Source organism: Hyla sarda, chromosome 2 (assembly GCF_029499605.1).
Source record: "Hyla sarda isolate aHylSar1 chromosome 2, aHylSar1.hap1, whole genome shotgun sequence".
NCBI classification, from domain to species: domain Eukaryota; kingdom Metazoa; phylum Chordata; class Amphibia; order Anura; family Hylidae; genus Hyla; species Hyla sarda.
In genome coordinates, this window is record NC_079190.1 from 303,218,048 (window position 1) to 303,243,871 (window position 25,824).

General features: G+C 45.3%; 1 protein-coding gene across 2 annotated transcripts in view; it reads left to right on the top strand.

Moving 5' to 3' along the window:
- The window catches only part of CACNA1S (calcium voltage-gated channel subunit alpha1 S), a 727,186-nt gene that overhangs the window by 210,621 nt on the left and 490,741 nt on the right, over positions 1-25,824 (top strand). For both annotated transcript variants that reach the window (XM_056557608.1, XM_056557607.1), the window contains one exon: positions 8,010-8,235. In XM_056557608.1, coding sequence (XP_056413583.1) covers positions 8,010-8,235 — 226 coding nt within the window. The remainder of the gene's footprint in view (positions 1-8,009; positions 8,236-25,824) is intronic.

Genomic DNA, 25,824 nt, shown 5'->3' on the forward strand with positions numbered 1-25,824 from the left:
GCCTGAATTAGGGATTTGCATAGGGGTGGACATAGGGGTATTCTACGCCAGCGATTCCCAAACAGGGTGCCTCCAGCTGTTGCAAAACTCCCAGCATGCTTGGACAGTCAACGGCTTGTGTTAGTGTAGTGTAGTGTAGTGTTTTTAGGGTACAGTCACACAGGCGGGGGATTACAGCGAGTTTCCCGCTGCGAGTTTCAGCTGCCGCGCAAAAATTGCTGCATCGCAAACTTGCAGCCTGATACTCACTGTAAGCCCCCTGCCCATGTGAATGTACCCTGTACATTCACAGGGGGGGGACCTCCAGCTGGTGCAAAACTACAACTCCCAGCATGCACAGTCTATCAGTGCATGCTGGCAGTTATAGTTTTGCAACAGCTGGAGGCACACGGGTTGGGAAACACAGAGTTAGGAAACAGACAATGTTTCCCAACCAGTGTGCCTCCAGTCGTTGCAAAACCACAACTCCCAGCATGCCCAGGCAGCCGAAGGGCATATTGGGAGTAGTGGTTACGTTAACAGCTGGAAAACAGTTTGGGGACCACTGTGTAGTGGTGTCCAAGCTGCAGCCCTCCAGATGTTGCAAAACTACAACTCCCAGTATGCCAAAACTGTCCAGGCATGCTGGGAGTTGTAGTTCTGCAATATCTGAAGGGCCAGATGTTACAGAACTACAACTCCCAGCATGCCTGGACAGTAAGGGCATGCTGAGGATGTGTAGTTTTGCAACATCTGGAAGGGCACAGTGGTCTCCAAACTGTGGACCTCCAGATGTTGCAAAACTGCAACTCCCAGCATGCCCAGAAGCCAAGGGCTGTCTGGGCATGCTGGGAGTTGTAGTTTACAGGGTCCCATTACAGCAATGCGTGTCGCTTTACGGCGACGTGCATTGCTCTAAAGGGCCCGACCGCGGCTGAAGAGGAACTCGCCTGTCGCCGCTGCCGCCTTCTCTGCCGCCGGGATCCGGGTCTTCAGGGACGAGGTAAGTACCGGGGCCGGTCTCCAGCACTCCCCCATCCCCCGCCACAGCCTCCGGTCTTCCTCCCGTCCTCTCCGGACTTCAAGGGGCCGGGCAGGGCGGGAGGAAGTAACCGCCCCCCCCCCTGCGATTGGTCGGTTAACTAACCGATGGATCGCAGGGTATAGGAGGAGGTGGCAAGCTTGCCACCTTGCTCCTATACATTAGCATGGTCCTGGCTGTCTGTGACAGCCGGGATCATGCAAAATTACCGGGAGGTCGGGTCCCAGAGACCCGATCAGCCTGGTATCGCTGCAGATCGCAAGGGCGATTTCCCTTCCGATTTGCGGCGATCGCCGAAATGGGGGGCCTACATGGCCCCCCTCGGCGTTTGCCCTGGATGCCTGCTGAAGGATTTCAGCAGGCATCCACTTCCGATCTCTGCCTGGGGCGCGGCAGAGACCGGAGAAACACCAGGACGTACTAGTACATCCTGGGTCCTTAAAGCCCAGGGTGCCAGGACGTTCTAGTACGTCCTGGGTCCTTAAGGGGTTAACTAACCCTTTTCTATTTTTCTATTGTGTTCTCATATATCGCTGCTGATGGGCAGGTTTACAACATCTTGGATTTTATAAACTGCAGCAGTGGAAATGTTTTGTATATCGCTAGCTGCTCTTGCCCCAAACTTAATGTGGGCAAGACTACACAAGAATTGTGGTGGTGTATTGGGAAACATTTAAGTACAATACAGACTAATGCAGATACTCCCTTGGCCAGACACATAAGATTGGCACATGATAATCAGACAGATCTGATTCAATTCTGTGGGAGTGGAAGTACTGTGATTCACCAGTCAGAATAGACAGTCCAATCACGGCAAATGCTGACAAGGGCATGTTTCAGGCCACCCCTGGGCGATGTGTCAGAATGCCTGCTATGCGATTACAGCAGTCCTCCGATTCTGATCACTGCCCGGCAAACGTCAGTGATTGGAAAAACCACAGGGCATAAAAGTATGCCCTTGGTCCTTATAAGTACCTGTCCTGAATGGCTTAATGTAGCAGAGGCTATTGCGCTCTGCTAGGTTAATGTAGCAGGAGCGAGTGCGCCTGGAGCAGCTAGTTAATTTATTGGCTGTATAATGTGATCAGTAGTCCACTTACCCACCTCCGATCCAGCTCCGTCACTAGAGACAGAGCTACAAAGGAAGATGGCAGAGCTGGAACGGGAGAGGTAAATTAGGCTCTCCAGGGGGAAACCCTAAAAAATGTACTAACCCATTTTTTGTGTTTTTCTTCTTTTCTCAATGGTGCTCGCCCACCCTGATAACGTCAGGCTGTTGCTGCTTCGTTGGTATCTGACTGAGAATGAAAATATGGGGACCGTTACACATTCTAAAACATTATTAGAAAAAAAGCTCCCCTGATTAACAATTTTATAAAAAAATAAAAAGAATAAAAACGCACATCATCAACGTTCACGTATCTGACACTTGAAGAGAAGAAAAACTGAAAAAATGGGTTAGTACATTATTGAATGTCTTCTCCCCTTGGAGAGCCTAACTTAATCCCAGTTCCAGCTCTGTCATCTTCCTGTTTAGCTCCGCCTCTAGTGATGGAGCGGGAATGGAGGTGGTAAATGGACTAATGATCACAGTATACAGCCATCTATATGGATAGCTGTATACCCCTAATCAATTACTTATCGCTCAGGGCACGCTTTCCTCTGCTACATTAACATAGTAGAACAAAATTGCCTCTGCTACATTAATGTAGCAGAGCACAGTCATCTCTGCTACTTTTGCAAAACTATAATTTTCATCCTGCCTGAACAGCCAAAGGCTGTCCAGACATGCAGGGAGTTGTAGTCCCATGACTGTAGAACTACGCTAAGCTCTCTTTACATAGGTAGTGTAGTTTTACACAGTTAGCGTAGCTTTACAGGCAGAGGTAGCGTAGAGAGAGCTTAGCATAGTTTTACAGTAAACGGAGAAGCGTCCATTAACCCCTTAAGGACGAGCGGCATAAATGTACAGCGCTGCTAAGAAGTTCTTAGCGCACAGCGCCGTACAAATCGTCAGTCAATTCAGACCGTCGATTTGAGCTATTCCGGGCCAAATCGGGTCTCTGGTGACCCGGAAAAAAAGGGTGAATGGGGCTGTCCGAGACAGCCCCATTCACCCATACCCAGCAGGAGTGAGGTGGAGTTTCTTACCTAACTCAGTGTTTCACAGCCAGTGTGCCTCCAGCTGTTGCAAAAATACAACTCCCAGCATGCACTGAGAGACTGTACATGCTGGGAGTTGTAGTTTTGCAACAGTTGGAGGCACACTGGTTGCGAAACACTGAGTTAAGTAACAAACACTCAGTTTTTCACAACCAATGTGCCTTCAGCTGTTGCATAACTACAACTCCCAGCATGTATGGTCTGTCAGTGCATGCTGGGAGTTATAGTTTTGCAACAGCTGTAGGTTTGCCCCCCCATGTGAATGTACAGGGTACATTCACACGGGTGGGTTTACAGCAAGTTTTCTGCTGCAAGTTTGAGATGCAGCAAATTTTCCACCGCGGCTCAAACTCCCAGCTCAAACTCACTGTAAACCCAACCGTGTGAATGTACCCTTAAACACTACACTACACTGCACCTACACAAAATAAAAAGTAAAACACTACATTTACACATACCCCTACACAGCCCCCCCCCAAATAAAAAAATAAAAAAAAACGTCTTGTACGGCACTGTTTCCAAAACAGAGCCTCCAGCTGTTGAAAAACAACAACCCCCAGTATTGCCGGACAGCCACTTACTGTCCAGGCTTGCTGGGAGTTTTGCAACAGCTGGAGACACCCTGTTTGGAAAACACTGCCGCCGGGTATTTTTGTGGCGTATTCAAATCCCCAATTTTGGCCTCAAATGCTCATGGCGCTCTCTCACTTCGGAGCCCTATCGTATTTCAACGAAACAGTTTAGGGCCACATATTGGGTTTTTCCATACTAGGGAGAAATTGTGTTACAAATTTTGGGGGGCTTTTTCTCCTTTTACCCCTTATGAAAAGGTAAAGTTGGGGTCTACACCAGCATGTTAGTGTAAAAAAAAAAATGCCCCATACTTTTAATTTTCACAAGCTGTAAAAGGAAAAAAAAAGACCCCCAAAATTGGTAACGCAATTTCTCCTGAATACGGAAATACCCCATATGTGGGCGTAAAGTGCTCTGCGGGCACAAAACATGGCTCAGGAGTGAGAGCGCACTATGTACATTTGAGGTCTAAATTGGTGATTTGCACAGGGGTGGCTGATTTTTACAGCGGTTCTGACATAAACGCAAAACAATAAATACCCAGATGTGACCCCATTTTGGAAACTACACCCCTCATGGAATGTAACAAGGGGTATAGTGAGCCTTAACACCCCACAGGTGTTTGACAAATTTTTGTTAAAGTTGGATGTGAAAATGAAATTAAATGTTTTTATTTTCACAAGGGAGAATAGGAAAAAAGCCCCCCAAAATTTGTAGCCCCAATTCTTCTGAGTAAGAACATACCCGTATGTGGATGTAAAGTGCTCTGCGGGCGAACTACAATGCTCAGAAGAGAAGGAGCGCCATTGGGATTTTGGAAAGAGAATGTGTCCGAAATTGAAGGCCATGTGTGTTTACAAAGCCCCCATAGTGCCAGACCCCATTTTGGAAACTACACCCCTCACATAATGTAATTAGAGGTACAGTGAGCATTTACGCCCCACAGGTGTCTGACAGATTTTTCGAACAGTGGTCCGTGAAAATGAAAAATATAATTTTTCATTTGCACAGCCCACTGTTCCAAAGATCTGTCAAACGCCAGTGGGGGGTAAATGTTCACTGCACCCCTTATTAAATTCTGTGAGGGGTATAGTTTCCAAAATGGGTTCACGTGTGTGTGTGTGGGGGGGGGGGGGGGGGGGGCACTGTTCTAGCACCACGGGGGGCTTTGTAAATGCATATGGCAAATTCTCTCACCAAATGCTCAATGGCGCTACTTCTCTACTGAGCATTGTAGTTTGCCTTATGGGGTATTTCCATACTCAGAAGAAATGGGGTTACACATTTTGGGAGGCTTTTTCTCCAATTACCTCATGTAAAAATGAAAAATTTGGGGTAACATCAGCATTTTAGTGAAAAAATCTAATTTTTCATTTTCCTGTCCAACTTTAGCGGAAATTTGTCAAACACCTGTGGGGTGTTAAAGCTCATTGTACCCCTTGTTATGTTCCTTGAGGGGTGTAGTTTCCAAAATAGTATGCCATGTATTTTTTTATTTTAAATTTTTTTTTGCTGTTCTGGCACCATAGGGCCTTCCTAAAAGAGACATGCCCCCCAAAAACCATTTCAGCAAAATTTGCCTTCCAAAAGCCAAATGTGACTTCTTCACTTCTGAGCATTGGAGTGCGCCAACAGAGCACTTGACGTCCACACATGGGGTATTTCCATACTCAGAAGAGATGGGGTTAGAAATATTGGGTGGCATTTTCTACTATAACCCCTTGCAAAAAATGTAAAATTTTGTGGGAACACCAGCATTTTAGTTTAAAAAAAAATAAAATTTCATTTACACATCCGATTTAACGAAAGTCGTCAAACACCTGTGGGGTGTTAAGGCTCACTGGACCACTTGTTACGTTCCTTGAGGGGTGTAGTTTCCAAAATAGTATGCCATGTTGGAGTTTTTTTGCTGTTCTGGCACCATATGGGCTTCCTAAATGTGACATGCCCCCCAAAAACCCTTTCAGAAAAACTTACTCTCCAAAATCCCATTGTCGCTCCTTCCCTTCTGAGCCCTCTACTGCGCCCGCCGAACACTTCACATCCACATATGAGGTGTTTCCTTACTCGAGAGAAATTGGGTTACAAATTTTTGGGGGCTTTTTCTCCTTTTACACCTTGTAAAATTTCAAAAACTGGGTCTACAAGAACATGCAAGGGTAAAAAATTAAGATTTTGAATTTTCTTCTTCATTTTACTGCTATTCCTGTGAAACACCTAAAGGGTGTCATTTTGGATACTTTGGGGAGTGCAGTTTTTACAATGGGGTCATTTATGGGGTATTTCTAATATAAAGACCCCTCAAATCCACTTCAAAACTGAACTGGTCCCTGAATAATTCTGATTTTGAAAATTTTGTGAAAAATTGGAAAATTGCTGCTGAATTTTGAAGCCCTCTGATGTCTTCCAAAAGTAAAAACATGTCAACTTTATGATGCAAACATAAAGTAGACATATTGTATTTGTGAATCAATATATAATTTATTTGGAATATCCATTTTCCTTACAAGCAGAGAGTTTCAAAGTTAGAAAAATGCTACATTTTCAAAATTTTCATGACATTTTGGGATTTTTCACCAAGAAAGGATGCAAGTAACGACGAAAATTTACCACTGTGTTAAAGTAGAATTTGCCATCTCGGAATCAGAATAATCAGTAAAAGCATCCCAGAGTTATTAATGCATAACGTGATAGTGGTCAGAATTGCAAAAAAGGGCTGCGTCCTTAAGGTGAAAAAGGGCTCAGTCCTTAAGGGGTTAATGACTAACAGAAAACTTAATTAAAACGGAAATAGGCTGAGTGGCAGTGTTGCATTTTATGCAACAGCTCCGGTCTTCTTCCTGGTTTCAGGGCCGAATAAGTCATACTGCCACTCAACCTAGGCTGAGGCAGGACATCACTGTGGCCATCAATCACCTGAGCTGCAGTGTGACAGATCGACCACCAGCAACCAGGAAGAGGATTGCTGCAAAGGCCAGAGCGGGATACTGGAGGAGCGGCAGCAGCCAGAGAGTCCTTTTTTGTTTTTTAAATGCCAGCAGCCTGGGGAAGTGTGATTTATTTTTTTTTTTTATATATCCCGGAGTATTCTTTTAACTCTTAAGGACTCAGCACAGTGAGAATGGCAATCCACTGATATAGCCTGGCCAAGCCAGGATACATTGGTGACTTAGTGATCAGCAGCAGGAGGCAGGTAAGTGGACCCTTCTCCACCAGTTTAGCTTACTGTACCCCTGAGATAACGTTGCAGGGGATTGCTCTGAGCTACCACTGATGCTTACTTTTACTTTAGAAGCAGTGATCGTCATTGGTCACGCCATCTAAAGGGTTAAATGACAGACTGTGGCGGGATCATTGCAAGGAATGTCTTTTAAACTGACATAATTTCACTGTCTCGCACATTTCTTGGTTCACGCATCCAAACCAGGAAATATTAGAAAGTTTTTCGAGTTGCAACCACCCGGAAATTCAGGTCAAATCCATGTTTTCAGGCCTCGGCTCGCTCATCTATAATGCACAGTTAAGGACCAGCTGACAAAAGAGAGAGCTCAAGAGATGAGGAAAATTTAGGGTACTTTTAGGGGAATCTTGGGGTATTTGTATTGAATATGCACCACAGATGCTGCAGATAAGCTGAAGTACAGCCATTATCTGCAGCATCTGTGGTGCATATTCCAAGACAGAAACTGGAGTGATTTGCCCATAGCAACCAGTCACAGCTCAGCTTTTATTTTACCAGAGCTAGTTAAGATATGAAAGCTGAGCTGTGATTGGTTGCTTTTTGCAAAATAATTCCAGTTTTCTCTATCTGCTCCATTGGGGGACACAGACCGTGGGTGTATGTTGCTGTCTCTAGGAGGTATGACACTATGGCAACAACAAAAAGTCTGGCCATTGACTGCCTTTGGGAAGCCTTCACACAGCAATGAACTACTTAGCGCAAGTAAACCGTTATGATTAATTGTTCAGTCATTGGGTAGTCCCGTGCCGGTTAACAATGACTGTTAGCTGCCACAAGCAGCTCTGGTCTCAATGAAGTCACTATGACAATGTGTTATTTTAAATCAGTGACAGATCATTGCCTAGATATTAGTCCAATTGCTGGAAGGTGCCACTGAAGTGGACATCCATATCAAGGAATGAGTTTATATAAATAAATTCAGGTTATCTTTAGCAAACAATGGTGACTAGTTCATGTTATATTGTTTTAATAGTGAGTTTGATGTTTGTATTCATTTTGTTTACCTTTCAGATATTGCAAATGAGGTCCTGCTTGCTTTGTTCACTATGGAGATGATCTTGAAGATCTATGCACTTGGTTTCCAGTCATACTTTATGTCTCTTTTCAATCGTTTTGACTGCTTTGTTGTATGCACTGGGCTTCTTGAAATCCTGCTAGTTGCCAGCAACATCATGTCTCCACTTGGGATATCTGTTTTACGGTGTATACGGTTACTTAGAGTATTCAAGATTACACGGTAAGCATATTCATGTGAAATAAAATGTTTATATTATTTAATATAATGGCTTTCAAAACTAATTTATTCAGAAAGTAATCCTATTAAATGAGATTCATGGTGAAATGTCCAAAATTGGGATTTGAAATATCCATTAATATCTGTGCTTGAGGACAAGTAAAAAGGAGCAATGGGACCATTCTTCTGCATTCTTTAACCTGTTAAGGACAAAGGGTGTACAGGTACGCCCTTTTGTCCTGGTACTTAAGGTCGAAGGGCATACCTGTGCACCGTTTTCCCATTACCGGGGTTTGAAGCACGCTCACAAGCTGATCACGCTTCATACTCGGTGGGTCCCGGTTGCTATAGACGGCCAGGACTCACGGTTAATACCAGACATCACCGATCAGGCAGATGCCCGGCATTAACCCTTTAGACACCACAATCAAAGTTGATCAAGGCGTCTAAATTCTGGTTAGCTAGACTTGGGTTAGTTAGCTCAGGGAGCTGATTGGGACATCCGTGGTGAAATCGCGGGTCCCGATCAACTGAGTGCATGTCGGGAGGGCATTTACCTGCCTGTTTGCCGTCCGATTGATGCTCTGAGGCTCTAGTTGGGCTCTGCAGGCTAGTGCAGCAGAGCACTGATCACACTTATCAATGCTGAGCCAAAGCTCAGCATTGAACAGTGTAAGCAATCAAAAGATTGCATGGTATAGCCCCCTATGGGAAAAAAAAAATGTGAAAAGTGTAAAGAAAAGAAAATAAAAGATAAAAAGTGAATTAACACCTTCCCTAACCCCTTAAGGACTCAGAGTTTTCCGTTTTTGCACTTTAGTTTTTTCCTCCTTACCTTTTAAAAATGATAACCCTTTCAATTTTCCACCTAAAAATACATATTATGGCTTATTTTTTGCATCACCAATTCTACTTTCAAGTGGCATTTGTCATTTTACCCCAAAATTCACGGTGAAACGGGAAAAAAAATCATTGTGCGACAAAATCAAAGAAAAAACGCCATTTTGTAACTTTTGAGGGCTTCTGTTTCTACGCAGTGCATATTTCGGTAAAAATGACACCATATCATTATTCTGTAGGTCCATACGGTTAAAATGATACCCTACTTATATAGGTTTGATTTTGTCGCACTTCTGGAAAAAATCATAACTACATGCAGGAAAATGTATACGTTTAAAAATGTCATCTTCTGACCCCTATAACTTCTTTTATTTTTCCACATACAGGGCGGTATGAGGGCTAATTTTTTGCACCGTGATCTGAAGTTTTTATCGGTACGATTTTTGTTTTGATCAGACTTTTTGATCACTTTTTATTCATTTTTTAATGGTATAAAAAGTGACCAAAATACACTTTTTTGGACTTTGGAATTTTTTTACGTGTACGCTACTGACCGTGCGGTTTAATTAACGATATATTTTTATAGTTCAGACATTTACGCACGCGGCGATACCACATATGTTTATTTTTATTTACACAGTTTTATTTTTTTTTATGGGAAAAGGGGGGGTGATTCAAACTTTTATTAGGGAAGGGGTTATATGACCTTTATTAACACTTTTTTTAACTTTTTTTTTTTGCAGTGTTATAGGTCCCGTAGTGACCTATAACACTGCACACACTGATCTCCTATCCTGATCACTGGCGTGTATTAACACGCCTGTGATCAGTGTTATTGGCGCTTGACTGCTCCTGCCTGTATCTCAGGCACGGAGCAGTCATTCGTCGATCGGACACCGAGGAGGCAGGTAAGGGCCCTCCCGGTGTCCTGTAAGCTGTTCGGGATGCTGCGATTTCACAGCGGCGGTCCCGAACAGCCCGACTGACTAGCTTTTGCTTTAGAAGCGGCGGTCAGCTTTGACCTCCGCTTCTAAAGGGTTAATACCGCACATTGCCGCGATCGGCGATGTGTGGTATTAGCCGTGGGTCCCGGCCGTTGATGAGCGCCGGGACCGACACGATGTGATGCGGGATCGCAGCGCGACCCTGCTTCATATCGCGGGAGCCGGCGCAGGACGTAAATATACATCCTGCGTCGTTAAGGGGCTAATAAAAGTCACCCTATTTAAATATAAGGTTAGTAAACCGCACTGAGGTCCAAAACTGCGCATTTTTGGTCACTTCATATACCATAAAAAAATTCATGAAAAGTGATCAAAAAGTCCCATCTAAACAAATATGGTACTGATAAAACCTACAGACCCCTGCGCAATAAAGGAGCCCTCATATAGCCCCGTCTGCGGAAAAAAAAAATGATAGGGGTACTTAACGACCAAGGGCGGTGATCGGAACAGGATGACTGCTGATATCTATCATCAGCCATCCCAGGACATCATCCAGAGGGGTCCTGGGACTGACCGACCAATGGCAGGAGGGTCAAGGGGGGGGGGGGGGGGTCAAAAGTCATAATCCCCTGCTGGAAGTCTGGGCAGTGCGGGGGTTTCCGTGGTGATGGCTGGCTGACTGCGGGGATAACTGGCGGCGGTGGTGGCAGTGGCGGCGAGCGTGACCGGTGGGAGAAGCGCATGTGACCGGCAGGGACGGCGCAGGCGGGCCACAGTCTGAAGATCGAGTTGAGTGATCTTCAACTGTGGCCCCCTAGAAGTTTCAAAACTGTAACTCCCAGCATGCCCAGACAGCCTTTGGCCTTTGGTTGTCTGGGCATGCTGGGAGTTGTAGTTTTGCAACATCTGGAGGGCTACAAACTGTGATGCTACAGATGTTGCAGAACTACAACTTCGAGCATGCCTGGACATACTGGCCATGCTGGGAGTTGTAGTTTTGCAACATCTGAAGGGCCACAGTTTGGAGACCACTGCAGCTCAAACTCCCAGCGGGAAACTCGCTGTGAACCCCGCCCATGTGAATGTACCCTAAAAACACTAGACTACACTAAATATAAAAGAAGGAATAAAGCACTGCATATACACATACCCCTACACAGTTACCCCCAACCCCCCTCCCCAATAAAATTGAAAAACTTCTCATACGGCACTGTTTCCTAAATGGAGCCTCCAGCTGTTGCTAAACAACAACTCAGCAATTGACTGTCCAGGCATGCTGAGATTTTTGCAACAGCTGGAGGCACCCTGTTTGGGTAACACTGCCGTAGGATATTTTTTGATGGCGGAGGCTCCTATGCAAATCTTTAATTTAGGCCTCAAATGCGCATAGTGCTCTCTCACTCATGAGCCCTGTTGTATTTCAAGGCAACAGTTTAGGGCCACATGGGGTATTTCCGTACTCAGGAGAAATTGCCTAACACATTTTTGGGGGCTTTTTCTCCTTTTATCCCTTATGAAAAGGTAAAGGTGGGGTCTAAACCAGCATGTTAGTGTAAATTTTATTTTATTTTTTACACTAACATGCTGACAAAAGACAAAAAAATTTGTAACGCAATTTCTCCTGAGTTCGGAAATTCCCTATACGTAGACATAAAGTGCTCTGAGGGTGCACTACAGGGCTCAGGAGAGCGCACTATTTACATTTGAGGCCTAAACTGGTGATTTGCACAGGGGTGGCTTCTGGTTCTGACATAAACCCCCAAAAAATAAAAAAAACACCCACATGTGACCCGATTTTGGAAACTACACCCGTCACGGAACGTAACAGGGGGTGCAGTGAGCATTTACACCCCACAGGAGACTGACAGATTTTTGGAACAGTGGTCCATGAAAATGTAAAATGTAATTTTTCATTTGCACATCCCACTGTTCCAGTGGGGTGTTCTGGCACCATGGGGGCTCTGTAAACGCACATTGCGCCCTACTTCTATTCTTGCCAAATACTCTCTCCAAAATCCCATTGTGTACAAGAACGTGTTAGTGTAAAAAATTAAGATTTAGAATTTTCACCTTTGCTGCTATTCCTGGGAAACACCTGAAGGGTTAACAAACTTTCTGAATGTCAGTTTGATTACCATATATACTCGAGTATAAGCCGACCCGAATATAAGCCGAGGCCCCTAATTTCACCCCAAAATCCCAGGAAAAGTTATTGACTCGAGTATAAGCCTAGGGTGGGAAATACATCACCCCCCCCCCCCTGTCATCATCCAGACCCCCGTCTTTAACACCCTCATCATCCCCCTGTCATCATCCCCCTGTCATCATCCCCCTGTCATCATCCCCCCTTCATCATCCCCCCTTCATCATCACCGCCTGTCATCATCCCACACACCCCCTTCATCATCCCCTTGTCATCATCCCCTTGTCATCATCCCACACCCCCACTTCATCATCCCCTTGTCATCATCCCCACCCCCCTTCATCATCCCCTTGTCATCATCCCCCTGTCATCATCCCCCTGTCATCATCCCCCCTTCATCATCCCCCCTTCATCATCACCGCCTGTCATCATCCCACACACCCCCTTCATCATCCCCTTGTCATCATCCCCTTGTCATCATCCCACACCCCCACTTCATCATCCCCTTGTCATCATCCCCACCCCCCTTCATCATCCCCTTGTCATCATCCCCTTGTCATCATCCCACACCCCCCCTTCATCATCCCCTTGTCATCATCCCACACCCCCCTTCATCATCCCCTTGTCATCATCCCCTTGTCATCATCCCACACCCCCCTTCATCATCCCCTTGTCATCATCCCCTTGTCATCATCCCCACCCCCCTTCATCATCCCATCGTTATCATCCCCTTGTCATCATCCCAACCCCCCTTCATCATCCCCTTGTCATCATCCCACACCCCCCTTCATCATCCCCTTGTCATCATCCCACCCCCCCTTCATCATCCCCTTGTCATCATCCCACACCCACCCTTCATCATCCCCTTGTCATCATCCCACACCCCCCTTCATCATCCCCACCCCCCTTCATCATCCCCTTGTCATCATCCTCTTGTCATCTTCCCACACCCCCCCTTCATCATCCCCCTGTCATCATCCCACACCCCCCCCCTTCATCATCCCCTTGTCATCATCCTCTTGTCATCATCCCACACCCCCCTTCATCATCCCCCTGTCATCATCCCACACCCCCCCCTTCATCATCCCCTTGTCATAATCCCCCCCCCTTCATCATCCCCTTGTCATCATCACCACATGTCATCATCATCACCGCTTGTCAATGTCTGATACAGTGGTCTTCAACCTGCGGACCTCCAGATGTTTCAAAACTACAGCTCCCAGCAAGCCCGGGCAGCCTTCAACATCATCCAGCCCCCTCTCACCCCCTTTATTTCTGTACTCACCTCCGCTCGGCGCTGGTCCGGTGCTGCAGGACTGTCCAGTAGGGAGGTCGTCCGCTGGGATAGTGGTTCCGGGCTGCCATCTTCACCAGGGGGCCTCTTCTCCGCGCTTCGGGCCCGGAATTGAGGCGTTGCCTTGACGATGACGCAGAGGGACGTTGGTAATGAATGTACCTCTTCGTCATCGTCAAGGCAACGTGACTATTCCGGGGCCCGAACCGCGGAGAAGAGGCCCCCCTGGTGAAGATGGCAGCCCGGAACCACTATCCCACTGGACGACCTCCCCACCGGACAGTCCTGCAGCACCGGACCAGAGCCGAGCGGAGGTGAGTACAGAATTAAAGGGGGTGGGGGGGGCTGGATGATGTTGAAGGCCGCAGTGGTCTTCAACCTGCGGACCTCCAGAGGTTTCAAAACTACAACTCCCAGCAAGCCCGGACAGCCGATGGCTGCCCGGGCTTGCTGGGAGTTGTAGTTTTGAAACATCTGGAGGTCCGCAGGTTGAACACCACTGAGGGCTGAAAAACTCGGCTTATACTCGAGTATATACGGTATGTTGAGGGGTGCAGTTTTTTTTTAATTTGGGCCCATTATGGGGTGTTTCTAATATAAAGACCCTCAAATCAACTTCAAAACTCAACTGGTCCCTGAAAAATTCAGATTTTGAAATCTAAGTGAAAAATTGGAAAAGTGCTGCTGTATTTTGAAGCCCTCTAATGTCTTCAAAAAGTAAAAACATGTCAACTTTATGATGCCAACATAAAGTAGACATATTGTATATGTGAATCAATATATAATTTATTTGGTATGTCCACTTTCCTTAAAAGCAGAGAGCTTCAAAGTTAGAAAAAGGCAAAATTTTCATGAAACTTTGGAATTTTTCACCAAGAAATGATGCAAGTATCGATGAAAATTTACCACTAACATAAAGTAGAATATGTCACGAAAAAAAACTGTCTCTGAATCAAATTCATAAGTAAAAGCATCCCAGAGTTATTAATGCTTAACCAGGCTAGCGGTATTCCCGAGCGTGACTCGGGGTTAATTTTCGCTGCTAGAAGCGGTAACCCTGAGTCACGCTCGAGGTAGATTACGGAGCTGGCAGCGGAGTCTTCTGACCTACTCCTGGCGATCCAGCGATGTCCCCGCTGTGATCGCTGGTGAGAGCCCCGGCGGATGCCTCCATCTGACTTCCTGGTTCCGTCTCTGTGAGCCGCAGCGGCTCATGGGGGGCGGAACTGGGCGGTAAATTCAAATGGCTATCGGTATTCCCGAGCGTGACTCTGGGTTAATTTTCGCTGCCAGAAGCGGTAACTGGGGGGGAACTGGGCCATAAATTCAAATGTTTGAAAGCATAAAAGTGACACACACACATAAAGTCCGGTGATACAGTGAAATCCTGTCAGATTACACTGTATCACCTCAGATTTGACACTGTATCACCTCAGATTTGACATTTGATCATCCTACACTGCCCTGCCTGCCCTTTTTGCTGTAATTTCTGCCCATAAAAGAAATTTTTTACCATTGCATCAAAGCGTCACTTTAGCATCTCCAAAGCGGGTTTGGATCCGATGAGTGACAGCGGCAGCGACACAGAGCCCCTCGCAGAATTAAGCGACAGCGACAGCGATAGCGATTCGTGGCAAGATTCGTCATCCGACTCTGACCAGAGAAGTGGCGACAGTGACGATTCTGCACCCGAGCTCAGTGATGTGCGCACTTGGTGCCCTATTGATTGCGGTATGGATGAGGTACCGCCGTAATTTCCATTTACTGGATCACCTGGGATGAATGTAGACATTGAGCACAATGATCCTTTGGCGTACCTAAAATTATTTCTCACAGATGATGTAATTGAAAAGATTGTCACGGAGACAAATCGCTACAACGAGCAGCAATCTGCTACTCTGCATAGCAAGTTTTCCAGGAACAAAAAATGGGAACCGGTGGCTAAAGAGGACATCTGGAAGTTTCTTGGGCTAAAACTTCATATGGGGGTGGTGGGGAAATCCCTGCAGAAATGGTACTGGACTAGCAATAAATTGCTGGCAACCCCATTTTTTGGCACCATCATGTCTGAGTACCGATTTTCCCTCATAATGAAGAATTTGCACTTCACCAACAACGAGGAATTTGACGAAGCCACACATCCTGCTCCAAAACGCAAGAAGATCTGGGAAGTATACCAAATGATCCTAAAAAATTTCCAGCAGGCCTATGTGCCATATAGAGACGTCAGTATTAATGAAAGTATGATGGCTTACAAGGGACGCCTCAGCTGGATTCAATACATCGCATCCAAGAGAGCACGGTTTGGAATAAAATCCTATATGCTCTGCGAGTCTGCCACTGGCTATATATGGAATTCTGTCATATGTATAAAGGCCTGCGCAGCTGGCCTGAGTTTATGGGAGGAGCGGGCTGCCTTTAAGAACCCACGGCCGCCTCACATCCGGACGCTGTGGGTTCTTCGGTTGCAGGTCCTGTTACGTCATCACTGATCAGCTGACTGTCGGGTCAGCTGACCGGAAGTTGAGCTGACCGGATGTTGGTCGGTGTCGGTATGTGGCTGGGGCTGACTGAGGCATATGCTTTATTGGCGCACGTTTAGCATGTTATGGGGACCTGGGGCCGCATCACGGGCACGGCGTTAGGCCGCGGGATGCGGCACCAGGTGTGTAACATGTGAGTTTTCCAATCGCATATAATCAAATTTAACCCGCTCGCACCTAACCGCCGCGGGTTCTTCACGTCATCCCCGATCAGCTGACTGTCGGGTCAGCTGATCGGAAGCTCATTTGGAATCGGAGCCGGTGTGGGAAGTGGCTGGGACTGGTGTGCTGCGGCGCCCTCCTCGCTCCGGAGGAAAGCCGCAGCTTCGGGGGGAACCTCAGTAAGTCCAGCCCTGGGTATTGTATTTGTTTATGAGGGAACAATTAATAGTGTGGTATTCAAGTGGGATTTCTTTTCATATATTTTATATTCATACTTCAGTGTTTCGGGCGGTGTGCCTCCGGCTGTTGCGGAGCTACAGTTCTCACTCATACTGCGGTTGATTACGCTGCAGGGGTGGATGGGGGCATACTCACTTAGCAGTGTTAATCCTGTCTCCCTTTATCCTTCTCCCCCCCCCTCCCCCCTGCAGTTACTTGTATTCTCTCGGTGTGTTGCAAGTTGTTAGCAGTCAGAAATAATCATCTGAGTTGGAGCTCCACTTCAGGTGGGAGTTCTGTCCTTAATAAACGGGAAAGGTGTATTGTTTAGCTTTGGGGCTTGTCAGTTCACAATTTCTATTTATTTAACAAGTAATTTGCACGAATTTCGCTTTTCATGTGTTTCGCTATGTTTAAAAAAATGTAAAAAATAAAATGTCTACGCTCATATAGTCATTTTATGTACACATTCCTTATACATAGACGGTCATGTAGTTGTGCCAGACACACGCTTCTTTTTCTACGCATATGCTCATATAGTTGTACACGCTCTTATAAGTTAATTTACATAAGTTATGGTCTGTGCACGTAGTTGGTCTGTACATACTCATATAATTTGTTCGCTCTTATAATTTGTTCTATACATTCAATCATATTGTTGTTCCGTGTTGTTGTACACGTTCATAGCATTTATACTACACACACGTTTATAGGAGTCATTCTGCACACACGCTGGTAGGATTCATGATGTACACATCCTGGTAGGATTCATGCCGTACTCACGCTCGTAGGATTCATGCTGTATACACGCTTGTTGGTTTTATGTTGTACACACGCTGGTAGGATTCATGCTGTACATACGTTTGTAGGATTCATGCTGTACACATGCTGGTTGGATTATGCTGTACACGTTTGTAGGATTCATGCTGTACATACACTGGTTGGATTTATGCTGTACACACGCTGGTTGGATTTATGCCGTACACACGCTGGTAGGATTTATGCTGTACATACGCTGGTTGGATTTATGCTGTACACACGCTGGTTGGATTTATGCTGTACACACGCTGGTTGGATTTATGCCGTACACACGCTGGTAGGATTTATGCTGTACATACGTCTGTAGGATTCTGCTGTACACACGCTTGTGGGATTTATGCTGTACACACACTATAGATTCTCATCATTCATACACTTGTAGATTTTATACTGTACACACGCTCATAGGATTCATGCGGTACTTGTAGGACATACGCTCGTAGGGTTATATTGTATACACACTTTTAGAGTCATACTGTATATACGCTTGTAAGGTTTATATTGTACACAAGCTTGTAGAAATTATACGGTACACTCACTTGTAGGATTTATAACCGACACTCGCTCGTAGGACTTATATTGTACTCGCGCTCGTGCACGTTTGTAGGATTCATGCTGGTAACATTTATGCGGTACACACGCTTGTACACGCTTGTACATGCTTGTAGGATTCATGAGTTTCTTATTGTCCATACGCTTGTCGGATTTATACTATACACATGCTCGTAGGATTCATGCTGTACTTGTTGGGCGCATCCTGTACATATGCTTGCAGGGTCATACTGTCTACATGCTTGTAGAGTTTATACTGTACACACGTTTGCAGGGTCATACTGTACACACGCTTGTAGGGTCATACTGTACACACGCTTGTAGGGTTTATACTGTACACACGCTTGTAGGGTTCATACAATACACACACTTGTAGAATTTATGCTGTACTCTCGCTTATAGGATTCATACTGTACACTCGCTTGTAGGATTATATTGTACATTCGCCTTTAGGATTTATACTGTACACTTGCTTGTAGGATTTATACTGCACCCACGCTTGTGCACATTTGTAGGATTCATGCTCGTAGCGTTTATACTATACACACGCTTGTACATGCTTGTAGGATTATGCTGTGTACATACTTGTAGGATTCCTGCTGTACACACCTGTAGGGTTTTCTGCCGTACACACACTGGTAGGATATGCTGTACACATGCTGGTTGGATTCATACTTTACACACGTTAGGATTATACAATACATTCGCTTGTAGCATTTATACTGTACACTCGCTCGCATAATTTATATTGTATACTCGCTTGTAGGATTTATTTTGTACACGCGCTTGTTGGGTTCATACGGTACACACTCTTGTAGGTTCCATACGGTACATACGATTGTAGCATCCATACCGTACACTTGCTCGTAGGTTTACGCTGTATACACGCTTGTACACGCTTGCAGGGTTCATACTACACACGCTCTTGTAGGAGTCATGTTGTACACACACTCATAGGAATCATACTATGTACACGCTCATCCGAGTTACACTGTACGCAAGTTCATAGTATCACACGGTCCTCACGCTCGTCGGATTAATACTAAACATGCACTCACAAGGATTGTGCTGCACACCCGCTCGCAGGACTTGTATCGTGCATGTTTTAAGGGTTATATTACATGTGTGCTCATGGGAATCATGCTGCTCGTGCGCTCGTGGCATGTGTTCTGTACATGCGCTTGCGGTATTTGTGAAGTTTGCACGCTTGGTGCAGCGCACATGCTCATACAGTGCATGGGGTGTGGCCCTGTACGCAGGTATGTGGTCATAATAGTTACTACATGCATGCATATTTTCTGTCATCGGTTGTGGTTAGCCACATATACGTTCGCTGGTGGTGCAGACGCGCATATAGTTGGCCCGAGTAAAGGTTCATCAAGTTGGTGGTACAGCCACGCATAGCGTTTTTACGGCAGTTTCGCACATAGTCGTTCTGTACACATCTGTATATAGGCAGGGAGATACATGGCAGTTGTTGCTGACACGTCTTCAGAACGGCAATTACATGACGCACAGGCGGTGTTTACCCATTAAACCGTTCACGCTGCAGACGGGGTACGTTGCATTATCGTTGTTACTGACATGTCTTCAGAACGACATTGACACTACACACAGGCGGTGTTTACCCATTAAGCCCGCCACGTTGCAGAAAGGGTACATTGCATTATTGTTGTTACTGTCACACCTTCCAGAGCAATGACATTATGACACATAGGTGGCGTATACCTGTTATGCCTGCCACGCCCGCAGGAGGGGTACGTTGCATAATTGTTGTTACTGACACGCCTTCAGAACAGCAATAGCACCACACATAGGTGATGTATACCCATTATACCTGCCACGTCAGCAGGGGGATACATTGCAGTTGTTGTTACTGACACGTCTCCAGAGCAACGACATTATGACACATAGGTGGCGTATACCTGTTATGCCTGCCACGCCCGCAGGAGGGGTACGTTGCATAATTGTTGTTACTGACACGCCTTCAGAACAGCAATAACACCACACATAGGTGATGTATACTCATTATACCTGCCACGTCAGCAGGGGGATACATTGCATAGTTGTTGTTGCTGACATTTCTTCAGAGCAACAACATTACGACACATAGATGGTGTATACCCATCATGCCTGCCACACCTGCAGGGGGGTACGTTGCATGGTTGTTACTGACACGCCTTCAGAGCAACAGCATTATGACACATAGGAGGTGATATAGTCATTATTCCTGACACATATATATAATAAAAAAATCTAGACCAGTCATGTCTACAGGTCAGTCTGGATACAACCTGACAAGACTTAGGGTGGCAATAATGTCTTTGTATACATTGTGTTCTTTCAGCAATTGGGTTATGCTACAGGGATAGCATGATGTTTCCATTGTTAATTGCCACGTCTATAGGTATGTCACGTTTACGACCTGTTTTGGTTCAGGGTGACGGTCATACTGTTAGTTACAGATTTAGTTGAGTCTTTCATGTTTCGGCCTATCACATCTATAGGTCAGTTCAGTTGCGACCTGACACGACTTCAGGTGGGCGGTAACGTCATCTCGTGTCCATACGTTTACTTAGCATTGGGGACATAGCTTGGTTCTGTGTGGTTGGTTTGGTTTGTCTTGGCTTAGATTGACGATAATAGTAGTCATATGTTGGGTGAGTCTCATCATCATGTTGCTGCATAAGGGGTTGCATTGCTGTTCACGTCCACAGGTCGGTTACAGTGGTTACCTGACACAGGTTTAGGTTGATGATCACGTAGTCTTTTGTGTATACACATTGTTAGCACTTGCAGTTGCATATACGGGCATAGGGTTGTTCTCAGTTGAGACTTTTCACGCCCACAGCTCAGAGAGCTTCCAACACGCAGCCTAGAATACTTACGTGATATTTTTCATCAGATACCTAGTGGATATCTCACATGCCATTTTGCTCCTACTTGCATTTCATCGGGTTTTGCCACTCTTCTTTGCATCCAGCATTATACTATCAAAATATATCTGTCAGGTATCCAGCATAAAATCACGTGGTTTTCCTCTGACAGGGCGTCATTGTTTGCATTCCATTCCATGCCATCAAATCTACCCTGAAGAGTGTACGAAGAGGGAGGTTGCATGCCCTCTAGCAGCTGGCTTAACTAGTTGGTTAGCTGACGCTCAGGTAATTCCCCATCAGGACACCAAGACAGCTTAACGTTAGAGGCCGCGCTGTCCTTCAGTTGTCATGGTTTCCTAAGGTTAGGGGAATTACATGCAGATGCATGGCTGTAGTTACGATAGCCTTATAGGGATGTAAATAATCACATATTGAAGAAAGATGGCTGATGCTTTTGAGACGTTGGTTTGTACACTCTGTAATAAATGTACTTTGATACAATTATAGGGTTTTGCCCTCTTTTTTTCTCCAGGCATATTCTATATGCAGCAGTTATGGCACACCTCAGACTGCTTGGTTAATTAGGGGTTGGTATTCAGAAGTAGTAGGGTAGGTAGGTATGCTTCTCGGGCAGGAGCTACGACCACAAGTATAGAGGCCTGCGCAGCTGGCCTGAGTTTGTGGGAGGAGCGGGCTGCCTTTAAGACCCCACGGCCGCCTCACATCCGGACGCTATGGGTTCTTCAGTCCCACCCATCCTCCCTTCATTTTCATTTACTCAGTTACAGGGTATGCCCTCTTTTTTTCTCCAGGCATATTCTATACGCAGCAGTTATGGCACACCTCAGACTGCTTGGTTAGTTAGGGGTTGGTATTCAGCAGTAGTAGGGTAGGTAGGTACGCTTCTCGGGCAGGAGCTACGACCACAAACACAGGTAAAGGAACACAATTCAACCCCAGGTACAGCGGCTATGGGATGGCAACATCATCAGTCCTTACACTGCTTTAGCCATTGCTGAATCAGGGGTATTGTGTGACAACGGACAACTTTTACACATCGCCTGAGCTGTACGAGTTTCTGCTAAAACACAAGACTGATGGATATGGAACCGTTAGGGCCAACAGACGTGACCTGCCATCTATGTTTGCCAAGAAAAAAATGAAAACAGGAGAAATGGTTGCCTGGCAGAAAGGAAAGATGATGGCAATGCGTTGGCGTGACAAAAAAGACGTGTGCCTAATGAGTACAGTGCATAACACCTCCACTGCCATGGTCCACACAAGAGGTGGGAAAGATGTCATGAAGCCACAATTTGTGATTGACTACAACAACACCATGGGAGGAGTCGCCATTCGGCAAAAATGAGACCTTTTCTTTATTCAGTAGGTCCATACGGTTAAAATGATACCCTACTTGTATAGGTTTGATTTTGTATAACTTTAAAAAAAAAATCATGAATACATGCAGGAAAATTTATACATTTAAAATGGTCATCTTCGGACCCCAATAACTTTTTTATTTTTCTGTGTACAGGGCGCTATGAGGGCTCATTTGTGGTATAAAAATGATCAAAAATGCGCTATTTTGGACTTTGAAATTTTTTTGCGCATACGCCATTGAACGTACGGTTTAAAAAGCAGTATATTTTTATAATTCGGACATTTCCGCATGCGGCGATACCACATATGTTTATTTTTATTTACACTGTGTTTTTTTTATTCTTGGAAATGCCGGGTGATTCAAACTTTTATTAGGGGAAGGGATAATTGAAAGGGTTAAAGAGTACCTGTCATCATCTAAACTTTCCCTGATCCCCCTTCCCATCTGTCCCCTTCTCTAACTATGCCTATCCCTGTGTTTATTGAGGTTTAAAACGCAGTGGAAATACCTTTTTTTATCCCTCTTCATTAGCTCAGGAACACTGACTTTCTGAGGGGTGGAAGGAGGCGGGTCCCGGCAGGCATGATGTCACATGAAGCTTGGCTGGGACTCTGCTTCTGCCAATCTTCCTGTATGCACATTGCAGAGCAGTGTTTCCCAACCAGGGCACCTCCAGCTGTTGCAAAACTACAACTCCCAGCATGCCCAGACAGCCAACAGCTGTCCAGACATGCTGGGAGTTGTAGTTTTGCAACAGCTGGAGGCACCCTGGTTGGGAAACACTGCTCTGCAATGTGCATAAAGACTAAGTACAGGTGAGGGATGGCATCCTCTGTCTCTCTCTCTCTCCTGTGTCTCTCTGCACTAAAAAGTCAATGCTGAGAACCAGGGGCTGAGGGAGCAATTACAGAGGCAGTAATTAAGATGAATGTCAGGGGGGGGGGGCACAGAGCAGGGAGTGCAGTGAGATAATACAATGTATAAGATAATGTGTGGTATGGGGCAGGGAGAACACAGAGCAGGGGGGAGGGGGAGGTGACTGGCTATTATATGAGAGGCATGTGCAGGCTTGTAGCTCACAGGCTGGGAGCGAGTCCTGAGCTGAGAGCATTGAACTTCTGGTGGAAGGACCAGAGCCCTTCAGCATTAGTCCTAAAAGCTGTACACTTACTATGAAAAGCATAGGATGCTGCTTGCAGACCAGGCATAGAAGAGTGACCCCTAGTGGCCAAAAGTATAAAATGAAAAAACTGGTATAAATATTAATATTTATTAATGAAGATATATTACAATATCTCTTCATTAATGATTATGAACAACATATTAAAAGTTTTTGTTGATGACAGGTACTCTTTAATGATTTTTTTTACACTTTTCTTATGCAATATTATAGCTCCTATAGGGGGCTATAACATTGCATTAACTGATCTTTTACACTGATTGATGCATCTCCATAGGAATGGATCAATCAGTGTTTTCGGCGATTGAATGCTCAAGCCTGGATCTCAGGCTTGAAGCATTCATTCGGCTATCGGACAGCACAGGAGAAGGTAAGAAGACCTCCTCCTGTGCTACAGCTGTTTGGGATACCGCGATTATACTGCGGCGATCCCGAACAGCTCCCTGAGCTAGCCGGGCACTTTTACTTTCGTTTTTAGCCGCGTGGCTCAGCTTTGAGCGCACGGCTAAAGGGTTAATAGCACGTGGCACCGCGATCAGTGCCGCGCGCTATTAGAGGCAGGTTCCGGCTTCACTATGACGCCGGGCCCGCCGTGATATGATGCGGGGTCAACGTGTGATCCCGCGTTATATCGCAGGACTGGGACCCAGGACGTACCCATTTGTCCTGGGTCCTTAAGAGGTTAAAGTGACAGTGGTGAGATTAGCAAAAAATGCTCTGGTCCTTAAGGTCATAATGGACTTTGTCCCCAAGGGGTTTAGCATACTAATGTTGGTGCATGTAGTTATTTTATTTAAAGTAGTAAAATATAATAAAACCTACATAAATTGTGTATCCTAGTAACCATATGGAACCACAGAATAAAGATAAGGTATGATTTTTACCACACTGCATGGAAACGTAAGCACCACGATCAGTGCCGCGCGTAATTAGCCACGGGTCCCGGCCCACTATGACACTGGGCCACGCTGTGGCCCCGCGCTATAGAACCGGAGCAGACTCATGAAGTACCAGTACGTCATGGGTCCTTAAGGGGTTAATTTCACCCCTTCGGCTGTCCGGGCATGCTGTGAGTTGTAGTTTTGTAACAACTGGAGGCACCCTGGTAGAAAAACATTGACTTTTAGTATTTTAATTAATTTTTACCTGCGCTGGCCGGCCCCTGCCTGCAGCAGCACTTGGGAGCCGGCCCAAGCAGATAATCGCAAGTTTTCCTGGGGGGGGGACATAGCGCTATATCGCAAACAGCAAAAATCACGATTCGATTGCTTTTGCGATATATCGTGCAGCCCTAATCTCTATCCATACCCCGCGCATCCCGGCCGATTTCAGCACCCGCCACAAGACGTCACCCGGTGTATAAAACGACCCCTGAGTCATCGTATATGCCGGAAAATACGGTAATTGTTTGTACATTTTGATGAGGGCTGTCATATTGCCTGAACAGAGCTAAGCTGTTTTTAATGGCATTTAGGTATATTCTTTTCAGCAGGACACATGGACATAGACAAACATGGATAGGTCATGTCCCATTCAGATTAATTGTGACCTTTTCAGAGGTGATCCTACAGGGAGGGGAGATGCTGTTCTCTGAGCAAAAGCTATTGGGGGTGATTTACTAATAGAGGAGTGTAGTTTTCTTTGTGTGTGTGAGCAGGAGGTGGGGGGTTCCAACAGGTATTTTTCCATGGTATTTACTAATGTGGCACTTTTTTCAAAAATGTTGCTGTTTTTACAACTTCTTTAACCCCATTGGGACCAGGCCAATTTTCGTTGTTGCACCTTCGTTTTTTTCTCCTCGTCCTTAAATAGCCATAACTCTTTTATTTTCTCATTAACACAGCCATAAGGGCTTTTTTTTTTGTGGGACCAATTTTACTTTGTAATGTCTTTGTGTTTATTTATCCATAACATATGCTCCAAAACAAAAATAACATTTTTTGTGAGGTGAAATAAAAAGATAATATTTTTTTCTTTTTTCAAATTTTTGGTTTTTACTTTTCTATGGCATTCACCATGCGGTGAATGGCGTAGAAAACTAACTAACATGTTATCTTTATACTTTAGGTCAGCTTAATTAAAACACCCAATTTGTACACCCAACTTGTATACTCTGACCACTATAACTTTTTTGTTTATCGGACTTTTTAAGGGCTCATTTTTTTGCGCCATGTCTGTTTTTTTTATCAGTACCAATGTGGTATTGAACAGACTTTTTCATCGCTTTTTACTTTTTTTTTTTTTCTGAGATATTCTGAGAGATTCTGAGGGTGGGGGACCCCCCTTTAAGGACTAAGCCCATTTTCACCTTAAAGCGTACCCATCAGATCCAACTAAAAACCATTTTTTAATATATCACTCAGTACCTAATCCTGACCATGTATATCTGATTTTTATGTGTCTAGCACCTTTATTTAATTTTTTATTACACTTTTAATTTAGCTAACTAGTTTGAATTCCTCTCAAAGGGAGGGGGCGTGGCCTCACTGTGCAGGTCTCTGCCCGCTCCCTCAGTATGCTGTCTTCTCACATCTCCCCTAGCATTAGCAAAACTACAACTCCCAGCTTATCCTCACTGACAGTAATGGGACACAAGCTGACAGTGGGAGGATTTTCCTCCAGCTGTGAGCCCTGCA